Below are 14,234 nucleotides of genomic sequence, written 5' to 3'. Positions count from 1 at the left end.
TTCTAGGGTGTGCTCGCCAGAGTACGGGGCCCCCTGAATGCTCTCAGGTAGTGCTCATTGGAGAGTGGTGTGGCTATCTCCTGGTACACCACCTGAACGGGGTGACAGACAGAAACACAGAAATGTGATTGATAATTATTCTCTATGGTTGTGATGTTGACCTGCAAAAACAGCTTAGAAGGCAGTGTAACATTCAGATAGGAAGTGAAGATTAGTGAATTTACTCTGTTTATATTTTCCATTCTCCAATATAGTACTCATATATCATTGGAACTCAAATTCAGTTAGTAGTAGTGTTGCACGGTGTATCGATACTAAAAAGGTATCACGATGCCTTCACGCAAAAAAAAAACGATACGATTTGACGTTTTTAGAATCGATACTTAATTAAAATAATAACGTTCTGTGTTTGTGTGAACTGCTGCTCTCACTGCTCCTTGCACGCATCTAGGCAAGTGGGCGTGTCAAGCAGGCAGCTCTGAGTGAGTGAGTGCGCAGCCTACGTCAACATAGTTCTTTGCCGACAGTCCTCGGCCTTGTGGATAAAACAAAAGGTGAAGTAAAATCTGCAACTATTTTGGATACATCGCGAATAGTGAAGGCAAGCCATCAGGTACACAGAGGCCCGTTTGTAAAATATGTTTCAAAGTCATTTAAAAGCAGTAGGCTACGCATGGAACTTGGCTAAACACCTCGCAGACATATCCCAACATTTTTAAAAAGTTCAAAAAACGACAGGTTAACGAATATGCTATAGAAAACACGACTACATGGTTAGTGCCAAGTTCTTCTCTTCTGTTTTAGTCTAGCCTAAGTGAAACGAGTATATGGTTCTCTGAGATAAAGCGAACCTTCCTTCATCAATGCATTTTGGCGAGACATAACGAGCTGTAATCATTTTGACGAGACATAACGAGCTGTAATCATAGGGTGCTAACGTGATGAAAGCGCAATGTTCACGGCAGAATAACATTACCACAACTTGTAAACAATCCATTTCATGTTCCTACTGGTAATATTTGTCATGGCATGTAGACTGCAATTTGTTTAATAATTATTGGCCAGATGTAAGATGGGATACCCGAAATGCACCCGAAATTAAAGCCCACGGCATATAACACCACCAAAGCGTGTTGAGTCCTAATAATAATAGCGGCTTATTGTTACGTGGTAGCAAATCATGTTATCAAAGAAATAGACATAATGTAGGAATGCACACAGATATATTGCAACACGTAGGCTAATGGTGTAGGCCTACAGTATCTGACAGACCTGAGTGGTTGGAATGTCGTACTTGTACACTGGGCGCAAAGAAGACTATCCTCACATTTTTACCTTTGCAACTGTCAAAGAAATCCCATGAACACGGGAAGGCCTAGGGTAGCCTATACTGTACATAAGATGGCCTAAAGATTAGGCCCCTCTGCATAGCATTCAGTGATTTGCATGCAGTAATTTCAACACTGACCTTGATCTAGCCTAGTTTGGCTATTTAAAGCTACTTTATTGCCAAAACACAATGTAAATGAACTACAACAAACAATAAAGGACTTAATCACACAAAGTAGGCCTACTATTTTACTGACTATAAAAAATGATAATTATGTAGGAAGTTTAGAACCCAGAGTTGACCTGCACACTACAAAAGTGCACCGAAATCAACACAAATTATTCAATACACTTGGAGGAGGTATGAGTCCTTTCTTTTCCAGATATCTTAGGATTTTGCCGTAGTATCGTTTCAGTATCGAGCATCGTGATATTTATGGCAGGTATCGTATCGAAGTCATAATTTTGGTATCGTGACAACACTAGTTAGTAGATCTATTAATTCCTGAATAAAAGTAACAAAAAAAGTCCTTCCACAACTAACCTGGTCTTTAATCTTAGGGTAATGCAAACAGGCCCAGTTAAAGAGGTGGTCAGCGAATCTGTTCTTGTACTCTGTGTAGTCGTCTCCTCTCTTCCTAACCGTTGAGTCCTTCCACTCCTCGAACCACTCGTAGTTCACCATGGTCAGAACGGTCATGCAGGATTTGCCTACCAAGGTAAGCATGAGAATTAGCATAACAAGTATGTGTAAGCTTTCATGAAATGCAAAAAAATCGGCCTTATACTACGTCTATAATAAGGTTAATAAAAGGGACCCAAATGATTCTGAGATGTGTGTGTTGCATACAGTCTCACCTGGGTGTCTGATTTTAGAGGCAGGGTCTTTGGCAGATGGGAAGGTGATAGCAAAGAATTTATCCATCCTGAGACATAAAATCCAATTCAGTTCTGTCCAATTTAATTTAATACCAGCCTGTATCATTAAATTGTATTAAAGGCATTATATAAGTAATAATATATGGACAAATATACCCTTAATATGTTGCCTAAATTGGCTAATTTTGGGCATATATTAGTTCCTTCTTGTAGCTCCACTTCTGACATGTGTGTACTCTATCCATTCTTTTCTAATCACTGGTCAAGGTACTCACGATTTGTCTATGTCGTTTTCCTTGAAGAGCCATAAAGTGGTTGGCGTGATGTCGAGCTCTTCAGCAGTGGCATCGAAACCACAGAAAAGGAGCACGCAAGCTTTGCCAGGTTTCATCATTTGGGCACGTGTCTGGATATCTGCAAAAAAAATAATTCATTCCTGTTCACTTCGTTCAATTCAAAAAAGAGAATTTACATTTATTAGATATTTATGATTCACTGTTTTAAATTACCATGTTTTATGTGAATCTGAGGTGGCAGGTCTACTCACCAACATCAAATTCAAAGCCTTTCTCCGTGAAGGTGTGGCAGCATCCACCAGTCGTGTCGTGTTGTTCTAGAACCAGGACCCTCTTCCCCTTTTTGGCCATACAAGCAGCCGTAGTCAGGCCTCCAAGACCGCTGCCGATGATGATGGCATCCAGGTTCTCAGGGATTCTCTCCCTACTGAAACCTACACCAAGGGAGACACATATGTAATTGCAGTTGGCCTTGCAGATGATTTACATTATGATGATAAATGGTACCAGTCCACACCAGCCTGGCTCTTGCCATTGACTGCTGTGCTTTCTGATATGAGAAAGCAATGCAAGAAGGAAAGAAATGGTCAGGAAGACCAAAACCTCATCAGAGAGATAGATGCAGATCCAGCATCCAGTCACACAAAGAAACACAATAAACATGTACTGTATAAGGTTTTGTTTTCAAATGTCATCAAGCCATATAAATGCATAGACGTTTATAGGGATTTGACCTCTCACCTTTCTTCGGTACCTTGTTCCTCTTCTTCTGGTCCACTTCTAGTGGTTCTGTGGGCCACAGTGACTCCAGAGAGAACAGGCTGGGCTTCAGAAACAGGTACCAGTAGGTTCCCCCAGCACAGGCCAAGGACCCAGACACCAGAAACCGCAGCAGCTTCATGATGAGGGTCAAGCTTCTGATCCAGAGACCCACATAGCAGACCAGTGACACACAGCAAGAAGCCTCCAAGAGCTGAGAAAGAGATAAAGAACAGTTCAGAAAAAGGATATGTACAGTTTGTTTCACTTCCTTTACAACAATAAGCAATATACAGTGATTCTCTAAGAGAGACTTTTTAATCTATTGTATGAATGTATAACAGATGTAATAATACTGTCTCAAAACAGCTGAGGGACTGCTGTCATAGTCATGTCATAACTCATCTGTCATAGTATGTATGTAAATTGCAGCCAACTTACTATGAATGGATCCAAGGGTTCTAATGTTAATGCTGGGCAAAGTGTGAAGTTTAAAGTCTAACTAAGCTTACTTAATAACTATGCACAATGAACTTACAAATGTAATACCATGAGAAAGATCCTAAGCACAAACAGCAGTGGGAGACCTAAAAGCTGTTTTTGTGCAAAGATGTGTGCAATTTCAAATGGCCAGCACCAGTAATCAGATTAGTAAATTATCCGGTGGAGCACGCAGTATGACTATAATCAGTGTAAAACTACATAACAGTACAAAGGCTCATTTGCCTATTGCTCTCTATTACAGTATGTCCTTTACCTTATGTCAGTTCTTTTCATTATTTAAGACTTACTACAACTGCATCAACTACAACCTGAGGCTGGTGCAACAAGCTGTTCTTCTCAATTTACAACTTTTTATGCCAGAAATGTAGCGTTTTATACGGTTCGCTCACCTTTCTTCTCTTCTCCTAGTGCAGTGGTCGGCAACCCGCGGCTCTTTGATCCCTCTGATGCGGCTCAGCTTTTGAAAATAATTAATGAGTATTTAATTAAAATGTATTTTATTTTAGTTCATTTTCAAAATGTAATATTGTAGGTCTATCTGAGTAATTTAGCCTATATAACTTTCCACCTCACTTGACTCCGTAACCGTAGCCTGCACAATATTGTTACATTCGCGGTTTGTTGCCAAGTCAATATCAAACAAAATCACCGATTTCCCTCCATTTCAGTCAACGAGAACACTTTGTTATTGTTGATGTGTGCGCTTGCTGTAGGCTAGATAAGGAAAATGTCAAAAAGGAAACGTCAGCGACCACAGCTTGCGAGCGCGAAAGAAGCGGGCTGAAATGGGAAAGTTTCCATCCGAAGACTGATTCTGAAAACGCGAAATGAACTCGCACACTGGAACGAGTTAGTATTGCTGTGTTAACCCTGTTCGGTTCCACTTGCATGTGAGAAATCTCTCACATATGAAAAATATAAAGACAAACCTGCGCTCACGTTTAAGGGCAGTTTTGCACAAAACTGTCACATCCATAACCCCAACACAATGCCATGGTATTTAGTTGCCGTTATGGATATGACAGTTTTGAGTGGAGTTGCCCTTAAATGGTGACAGCCTCAATTCTTGCATGAAACTTCGCCTCACTGAATATGAGCCAGCCAGACTCCAAGGCCTTCACCAAATCTAATATCTGGTATGCCTAATGTTTAATTTCACCAATGACATGTCAACGAAAATTGAGTGTTGTGTTGTTAACTATGATGTTACTTTGCATACCAAAGGACACTGGAAAAATAGGGGGTGGTGTTTAGCCTACAGTACATGGGAAGCCTAAGGCCTATACTTCTGTCATTCCACTTTACATTTCAACTTGCACATTAGGCCTACTTTTAAAACGAGTAGAAAATGTATTTAAAAATCCTCTGTTGAATGAAAGTAACTGTACGTTAAATATTCAAACTTTTTTTTGTAACCGTCTTTATGTGGCTCTTCTGAGATAAAAAAAAAAAAGAAATAAAGAAAAAGTAAAAGTGGCTCTCTAGGCAAAAAAGGTTGCCGACCCCTGACTTAACCCATAAACCTGGGAAACTTGGGATTTGTGGACTTAAAGGGACTTAGTGTCTGCACCAACCAGAACCGATCTACACCTGATTAAATGGCAGACTCAAGGCCATTTAAGATTTCCATTTGATTGTCATTATAGAAACATAGAATCTAAAATATTACATGTACACAAGTATACAATGTACTGATTTATCAACTTTGGTTGTATTTTCGTGTTTCAGAGACATCTGCTAAGAATGCTTAGTATGAGTACTATGAACCCAGCTTCACGGCTTGGAGATAACCATTATAGCTACCTCACTATCATTAATGTAACTTTATTAGTGCTAACTCTTCTGACGTCTGACTGTCCAAGCTCCCAACCTGATTTAAAGGCAGCAAGTGCGTCAAGAAAGGTTCCACCTTTGACCACGTTAATGGTCGATCGTAAAGTAGGATTTTGGGGTGGCACCTGGGGTCGAATCAAATCTCAGGGGTGGCACGTGCCACACCAAGCTACCCCTCTGGCTCCACCCCGGCTAACTGACTAGTCATTACAGGTTAATGGTACCTATGTTCCAAAAGAAGCAAACTACAATACTGTCAGGAAAAGGGTGACCACAATATAAAAAGTAAGCATTGGACAAGAAAATCAGCTCATGTGAGGTAAACACAGATTTACTGGACCTGTTTGCATTTGCAACTGAGGTGTAGCCCTACTTGTTGCCTAGTTCAGCAATACTTAGAGGCTAATGAGATAACGTGAGCGTGTTGACTGACTTAAGTCTGAAGAAGAGTCACAATCTCGAAATGTCACACGATAAAAAAAGATTATGAATGGGGAACTATCTGGTGTGTGGATCTCTTTTCCTCTAGTGAGATAATGGATGTATAAAACTGATTCATTTTACATTAAAAACAAAAAACAGCACATTTGGCTGCATCCACACAAAGAAAATCTACAAAATTGATTCATTGGTAAATTGTTCTATGAAAAACGTAATTTATCTTTTGCAATTCCCCTGACAATTATCATACTTTGGAAAAACATCAAGACCATTAAGAACAAGACTGAGTGAACATAAATCAACCATTCATAGGAGAGATATAACTTCACCAGTAGCAAGACATTTTATAGAAAAGAACCACACTCTAGAAGATCTTAAATGCACTGGCATAGAACACGTACATAGATCCTGCAGGCAGCGGCGTTGGACGGGGGGTAAAACCACTACTGATTATAGGGGCCCAAGGGGAGAGAGGGACCTTGAAAAGTTGAAAAAATCTTGTGCTATTCCCCTGCCCGCAAGGGAGGAGATATAGAGAGGAAACTTCTTCAAAGGATGTAATCATCTGTGATCTATGTCTCCAAGTGGAATGAATGAAGATTTTGACTTGTCATCATTTCTTTGAGAATGTATTTTTTTTATGTAACCTACACACTTTTGCTATGCCTTTATCATTGTCTGGCCATTTAATGTACTGTATGTTGTGTTGTGAACATTGGAGACACCAAGCGCTCCGACTGATGAATGGCCTGTGAGGCCCGATGTCAGAGCACTCGTTCATCCTGTGCAGCGCTGTAGACAGGCTACGGGTGTCATCAATTGAGGCAACTTGCCTTCTTAAGAATAGGAAGTGGTAAGGGATTACACACACTGACGAAGGCCACAATGCCGAAATGTTTGTTACCCCTTCTGCAAAATGTGAAAATGAATCAGCAAAAATAAACTATTTTAGAGTGCGACCATTTTTTTTCTTTTTCTATACATTAAAAACCAATAAAACATGACAACCATAAATATGGTGGCAACATCATTTTAATGGAGTACATTGTACTAGCAATAACAAAATTATAATCTCTTTGTCATGAAAAAATAATATATACATAAATTCCACAAAATTCAAATTTTGCATGACATTATGACTGACACATGCAGGACAACACATTAAAGTTATGCATAACACGAATTATGTCTGAAAACCTCTTTTGCACTAGATGACAAAATGCCATGTGCAACACCAGGTACTGCATGCATCACACCCGATTCAAAGTTCAGACATCCCATCCAAAAATGTTTGCTCATAGAACAAACTACTGTTAATACAAAAAATTCCACAAACAGTCTGCTCTCAGTGCAAATGGTGTCATTATGCAACACTCCTATTACACACCAATATGCAGCACATTGAGTTGACAAGGACTTAACAAATATGCAAATAGGTATCCAAGGTAGGATTATTATGTGAAGACACAAATATATTTGAAAACAATTCTAAACATCAACATTTACAGCAGGACATGGATATGTCCTGTCTCAATAATAAGTTCAAATATATCTGCAAGTGGCGATCACCTGGATCTGACCTTCTGAGGTGTGTAATGAGCATGTAATGGCACACTGAAATGAGTCAGTTGCTGTGCCCCCTATGGATTTTTTGCAGTGTCCTCTATGTACAAAGGTTCACAAATTGTGATGTGTGTCCATAAAAGTGTACCAGTGGACAAGTGGGCAAGAAATCACCGAACAAAAATCGGTGGAATAGGACTGTGTCCAAAACTGTATGACCAAGCTATGTTATTGCTAGCTGTTGTCAGAGTAAAACAGAAAGACTTCAATTAGAAAAACAGTTTCTGTAAAGTGCGTAAAATGCTGCCCCCCTTCAGTTTAATCTTCATCATGAAGAGGTCGACGTAGAGGAGATGGCCCAACACTGTGGAGGCACAGATCAGCCCACCATGCAGGGCCCCTGCAATACCACAGCTGAACACGTCCTGACCTGAAACACACATAAATAGTTTAAAGCACCAATGCAAATACATAGAGATACAGACAAAAGGGAGATTTTTCACTCACACACAGCCAGATCCATTTTCATGAATACAGACAGACTCACAATGACATTCCCTTACCTGTGATGTAGAGGTTTTTGACGGGCGTGTCACAGCGGTTCTTGGCCATTAACACTGGGTCAAAGCGTTCTAGGGTGTGCTCACCAGAGTACGGGGCCCCCCTGAATGCTCTCAGGTAGTGCTCATTGGAGAGTGGTGTGGCTATCTCCTGGTACACCACCTGAAGGGGGTGACAGACAGAAACACAGAAATGGGAATGATAATTATTCTCTATGGTTGTGATGTTGTCCTGGAAAAAAACTCCTCATGAAAGGAGGATGAAAAGAAATGCCCAATGTAAAGGATGGTGAATATACTGTATCTGTTCTATCTATTGTGTCCTCCAAGTGATCTATCATTAGAGCTCTTGTCTTGGTAAAAGTCATGTTAAAATTCCTTCCATAACTCACAGAACCAAAATTTGTATTTTCAGTTTCCTACTTCATGGTTTGTAAAGACTGTGTACTTGCCATGCATCCCCTGCTCACCTTGTCTTTGATCTTAGGGAAATGCTCGCAGGCCCAGTTAAAGAGGTGGTCAGCGAATCTGTTCTTGTACTCTGTGTAGTCGTCTCCTCTCTTCCTAACCGTTGAGTCCTTCCACTCCTCGAACCACTCGTAGTTCACCATGGTCAGAACGGTCATACAGGATTTGCCTACCAAGATAAGCAGGACAGTTAGCATCACAAGAATGTGGAAGCTTGTATTAGATGCAAATCAAATTTATTTCAGCAGTGGGTCCTTAATAATGGGTGAATATGATCTGGGCAATCTCACCTGGGTGTCTGATCTGTGAGGAGGTGTCTTTGGCAGATGGGAAGGTGATGAACACCATGGGAACATTGTCAGGGGCCTCATCTTTGCTCATAGCAAAGAATGTATCCATCCTGAGACAAAGTTCAATACAGGTCAATCCAGTTTCATTTTGTTCATTCTGGTTCAATTCAATTCCAGTTAATTTCTTTACGTTCAATTTGTGTGACAAATTAAAGCTCAAGTCTGTCGATGAAATGAGCACATTTTGGTTCAATCTCTTCCATTCTTTAGTTTTTTTCTGGTGGCTTCACTTTTGACGTAAGTGTCCACACTTTTCTAATCACTGGTCAAGGTACTCACGATTTGTCTATGTCGTTTTCCTTGAAGAGCCATAAAGTGGTTGGCGTGATGTCGAGCTCTTCAGCAGTGGCATCGAAACCACAGAAGAGGAGCACGCAAGCTTTGCCAGGTTTCATCATTTGGGCACGCGTCTGGATATCTGCAGAAGAAATAAATCATTCCTGTTCACTTTGTTTCAAAAAAGAGATGTTTTTATTCAAGATTCACTTTGTTGTCCTACAGTGTGGGAAATGTGTCTTGGACTGCCACTCATTCTGCAGTTGTGTGTCTATACAGAAATCTTCTAAATACAAACATGTGTATAACATGTACAACTAGTGGTCCATCCGACCTACTGGAAATCCAATTTTTTTGCCTTTCCTTGTCATGTTTTTGTGTTAGAGTCAGTAATTGGTGTGGTACAATGTCAATAAGGGATAAATAATACTGAATGATGGTTGTGTCTATGGTCTTCTCTAATTGTTTGTTGTGTAAGTTGACATGACTCACCATGTTTCATCTGAATCTGAGGAGGCAGCAAGTACTTGAAGGTGTTGAAGAGGCCACAGTTGGAGATCACGATGGGTGCTTTCACCTCCACTACCTCTTGGCCCTTCCTCACTGCCACACCTTGACATTCACATAAGATCATAAGAAAACATGTTAGATAAACAAATAATTGACTTTCAGTGAGTCATAAGAGAACAAGACACTAGAGAAAGCCCTGAGTGATCTATTTTAAAGTAGATCTTTCAATCCAGACCAGTACTCACCACAGGCAGCGCCATCTTTATCCAACAGGATTCGAGTGACCGGAGCTCTCACCAGCACTTCACCGCCATACTTGCGGATGGTGTTGCTGATGTGGTAGGGGATCTCACTGGCGCCCCCTCTAGGATAGTAGGCTCCACGCTTGTAGTGGTGGATGAGGAGGGCATTCATGAAGAGGCTACAGTCTCTAGGGCGATCACCTATGGGTGAAGGAGAGAAGGAGGAAGAGATGAGATCAAAGGTTATTAGCCTTGAAGAGCCAAATGTGAAAATAACTATACGAAGATGATCTGCTGCTTCTGCTGACCATAGTAGAGTAGGAGATAACCTGGAGGAACTCACCAATGAAGAGGTAGTTGAACATGAGCTGGAGGTCCTTGTTATTGGTCAGCTGGTCGGCCCAGGTGGTGACACCGGTGGTGGCCAGACGGAAGACGGAGGAGCAGCGGTCAGCGATGCCGGACTTGAGAAAAAAGAGGGCCAGCCAGCGAGGGATGAGCTTCAGGAGGCCCAGGTAGAAGGTCTTCCTGGCTGAGACCTACAACATCAATAACAACAAGTATAATAAAAACTTACATTGCCTTCAATATGTATTCACTATACACTTTTTAAGTGCATTACAATCCAACTGCTCCTCCCTGACTGCAGTGTCCTCCATGTCATACCTTCATGACTCTGAAGAACTCCTCAACAGCCTTGGTGTCGTCTGGGAACTGCTTCTTCATGTTGGCCTCCATCTCGGTCTTCCCAGTATAGAAGCTATACTCACGGTGCTCCTCTCCCTGACCAATGTGGATATTGTCAAAGTGCTGGGGCAGGGTCACAAATTCCAGCTGACCCTCTGTGATTTGGTCAAAGGCGATTCGCATCAGGCTGTTCTCATGCAGCTGACCGACGTAGTGAAGGCCTACACACACACACACACATAAACACACACTTGAGTATGTCGTAAGAGCACAGAGAAAGAAGTGTGGAAAGTGTGTAGTACCCAAAGACAGCCAGAGGGTGGCAGCAGGTGACCTGATTGACTGACTAACCCACACTAGTGGAGGTGTGCCTATAAAGGGGATTCCCTGCACTCTATCACAGGACTACCACCATCTCCTTTCAACTGGTGAGTGACCTTCTTCCTCTGATCATACACTGTTCCTATTTAATGAGTTGTTGAAATTAATTAATTATTCATTAAACTCATGACCATATCTGACTAGTGAGGAAGTTTAAGTGGCAACACACTACATGGTCGTACACGTGGATTGGACTATTGATTCTATAGCTGCAACCCCACTGGATGTTTAGATGTTTAGCTACCCATAATGTATTCATATAGTGCATGTACAATTTAGATTAGCAGCCCATTAGTAGTAGGCCTACTCACCAACATCAAATTCAAAGCCTTTCTCCGTGAAGGTGTGGCAGCATCCACCAGCATTGTCATGTTGCTCTAGAACCAGCACCCTCTTCCCCTTTTTGGCCATACAAGCAGCCGTAGTCAGGCCTCCGAGACCGCTGCCGATGATGATGGCATCCAGGTTCTCAGGGATTCTCTCCCTACTGAAACCTACACGGAGGGAGACACATGAGCAATTGCAGTTGGCCTTGCAGATGACTGACATTATAATGATAAATAGTATGACTTCACAACCAGTATGAGTCTCGCTATTTTTACAGTTGTGCTTTCTGACATCAGAAAGCAATACAAGAAGGGAATTAATTGTCAGGAAGACCAAAACCTTGTCACAGCTACTTCACAATCTCTCTCTAACATAACACATATGAGATAAACACATTTCCAGTATTCAGTCACACAAAGTAACAAATTCATACAATCCCACACAATCATGCACTAGCACAAACTACAAACATACATATTCAGTAAACACGTATGGTTTTCAAATGGTAATTTAAACATGGCACATAAATAGGACATTTTTGGGGATTTGACCTCTCACCTTTCTTCAGCACTTTGTTCCTCTTCTTCTGGTCCACTTCTAGTGGTTCTGTGGGCCGCAGTGACTCTAGAGAGAACGGGCTGGGCTTCAGAAACAGGAACCAGTAGGTTCCCCCAGTACAGGCCAAGGAACCAGACACCAGAAACAGCAGCAGCTTCATGATGAGGGTCAAGCTTCTGATCCAGAGACCCACATAGCAGACCAGTGACACACAGCAGAAGCCTCCAAGAGCTGAAAAAGAGATGAAGAACAGTTCAGAAAAAGAGGAACTGCTGTCAGATTTCATTTGACTTGCTGCAGTAAGCAAATAGAGAGGTTGAAGAAACAGCAGTGATGAGAATAAAAAATATTTCACTAAGAGACAGATTGTTAACGAGGATGTTTTTATCATGCTTTTTGCCAACTAGAGATTTGTGCTGTCGTATTCATTTATACAGCACCAATAACAGTGTCTAAAGCAGCTGAGGAATTGCAGTAAAAAGATTAGATATTGCCAACACTCCCTTAAACAAATTCTCTAGAAACAAAACACAATTGGTCAATTATGCTTATGTCATGTTTTCCAACATAATAGCAGGTTGTTATAGCAGTAAAAATACAACCTTATAGTAAGTGACGGTAGGCTATCCTTAATGGTGATGAAAAAATCTACTTAGTATGAAATACAGTAGAAAATGATTTTAAGCCTTGTGCAGCTTTGTTTTCATCAAATAGCCACTTTGCCTGGTAGGCCACACTTAATCCTACCTGTATTAACGGATTTGTGGGATTTCAGTAATCAGGTTATTTACATAATCTTTCGGACCGACCACATATGACTGTAAATTACAGTAAGAATTACATAATAGTACGTCAGCTAATATGGCTGTGGCGACCTATTACATTATATCATCCGCCTTATGGCTATTGGTGCTAGTCTGAGCCAGAAGGAAGATGAAAAACTTGGAAATGTTTCTCTCTCCTTGTCTTTGTGTGTGCTTGCCTCTTGTGATTGCAGTTTACAGTCACAAATACTTATCCAGTATGGGGCAAGCTTTATACGATTATAAACAGAGGAGCTCCTTTGAAGTACTTTTGTACACATCCAATGACAGTGCTTATGGTGTCAATATTAAATGACACATACATGTATTTCCTTTGAAAATAAACTACTTTTAAAACCTTTGTTGACAAGAAAGATGTTTTAGCAGTGCTTTCAAAAGAGTTTAATGCACCATCTAAAAGTGTTTAAGTTTAAGTTAATGCTTGTTACGGTTCTTGGAAATTGAAAATGAACTATGCACAAAACAACAGTGCTTTATTCTGTGATTTACCAAAAGACAGTAAGGCCCGTACGGTTTGTACGCTATACTAACGACTATGTGCATTAACTTGAATGTCGTCTTTTTTCAGGAAGGCCTGTGAAAAGCTAGTCACTGCTAGTCAACCCTTCTCGAGATAAAGACATGAGTTTTTCTTTTCTCTCTCATTCCCTCTCTGTCATGACACATAATGTGCAGTTGCAGATATAAACGTATGGGTCACTCACCTTTCAGCAGCAGCCTGTTCCTCTTCTCCTGGTCCGGTTCTAGTGACTCTTTGGGCCGTAGTGACTCCAGAGAGAACAGGCTCGGCTTCCCAAACAGGTACCAGTAGGTTCCCCCGGCACAGGCCAAGGACCACGCCACAAACATCAGCAGCCACATGATGAGAGTCAAGCCTCTGGTCCAGAGATCCACACAGAAGACCAGTGACAAGCAGTGAAAGCTTCTAAGAGCTGAGAGAGAGAGAGAGAGTGCAAGAGAGACAGAGAGATAGATGGTGCAGTTTTCAGCGAAGAGGGTTTTACTGTTGAATAGCAGTGAGGAAAAGTACTGCTAGCTTCATTAGTATTGCTTCTCTGCCTTCCTGTCTGAGAGAGACTGACAGTGGCTGCCTTTTATACCAACCTCATCCACTCTGGGTCGTGTGGGAGCGGCTTGTGCACTCACATTATTTGAAACAGCACCTGAACCAACAAACAATGACCAGTGTAGAACATTGATCAGGTCAGATTAGCTAAATAATCTGGGGGGGTCAGACATTAGTCCTCTTAGTCAGCCTCTGGTTCACAGTGTGATGTTGTTCATGTGGTTACACTGCATGATACCCAACAGGCTTGCAGTTCTAGAAGGTTAGGCGACAAAACTTATATAATGACAAATTAGGCTACTGTATGTTCCACCTGCCCTCCGAAGGAACAAAATACTTGAAGAGCTCTTTTCCAAAAAGCTATGAATTCATTTTTGAAAA

General features: G+C 41.2%; 1 protein-coding gene across 1 annotated transcript; it reads right to left on the bottom strand.

The window, feature by feature from the left end:
• Positions 1 to 7,255: 7,255 nt before the first annotated feature.
• LOC121700761 (inactive all-trans-retinol 13,14-reductase-like) lies at positions 7,256 to 13,917 on the bottom strand. Its single transcript, XM_042083969.1, has 12 exons — positions 13,492 to 13,917; positions 11,964 to 12,194; positions 11,390 to 11,572; positions 10,677 to 10,918; positions 10,354 to 10,549; positions 10,014 to 10,211; positions 9,751 to 9,870; positions 9,262 to 9,400; positions 8,923 to 9,032; positions 8,635 to 8,801; positions 8,168 to 8,327; positions 7,256 to 8,034 (listed from the first exon to the last, which is right to left on the bottom strand). The coding sequence occupies exons 1-12, from the start codon at positions 13,646 to 13,648 to the stop codon at positions 7,874 to 7,876; spliced, it is 2,064 nt and encodes a 687-aa protein (XP_041939903.1). The 5' UTR covers positions 13,649 to 13,917; the 3' UTR covers positions 7,256 to 7,873.
• Between the last annotated feature and the right edge of the window lie 317 nt (positions 13,918 to 14,234).

This window comes from Alosa sapidissima, chromosome 24 (genome assembly GCF_018492685.1).
Source record: "Alosa sapidissima isolate fAloSap1 chromosome 24, fAloSap1.pri, whole genome shotgun sequence".
Lineage (NCBI taxonomy): Eukaryota > Metazoa > Chordata > Actinopteri > Clupeiformes > Clupeidae > Alosa > Alosa sapidissima.
This window is presented reverse-complemented; position numbering and strand designations above follow the sequence as displayed.

Excerpts from the sequence above, each read along its gene's own strand:
- LOC121700761 (XM_042083969.1), bottom strand. The coding sequence starts at position 13,648 with ATGTGGCTGCTGATGTTTGTGGCGTGGTCCTTGGCCTGTGCCGGGGGA. Across the intron at positions 9,033-9,261 it reads GAAAACGACATAGACAAATC|GATGGATACATTCTTTGCTA; the intron begins GTGAGTACCTTG and ends ACTTTGTCTCAG. Across the intron at positions 8,328-8,634 it reads TCCCTAAGATCAAAGACAAG|GTGGTGTACCAGGAGATAGC; the intron begins GTGAGCAGGGGA and ends CACCCCCTTCAG.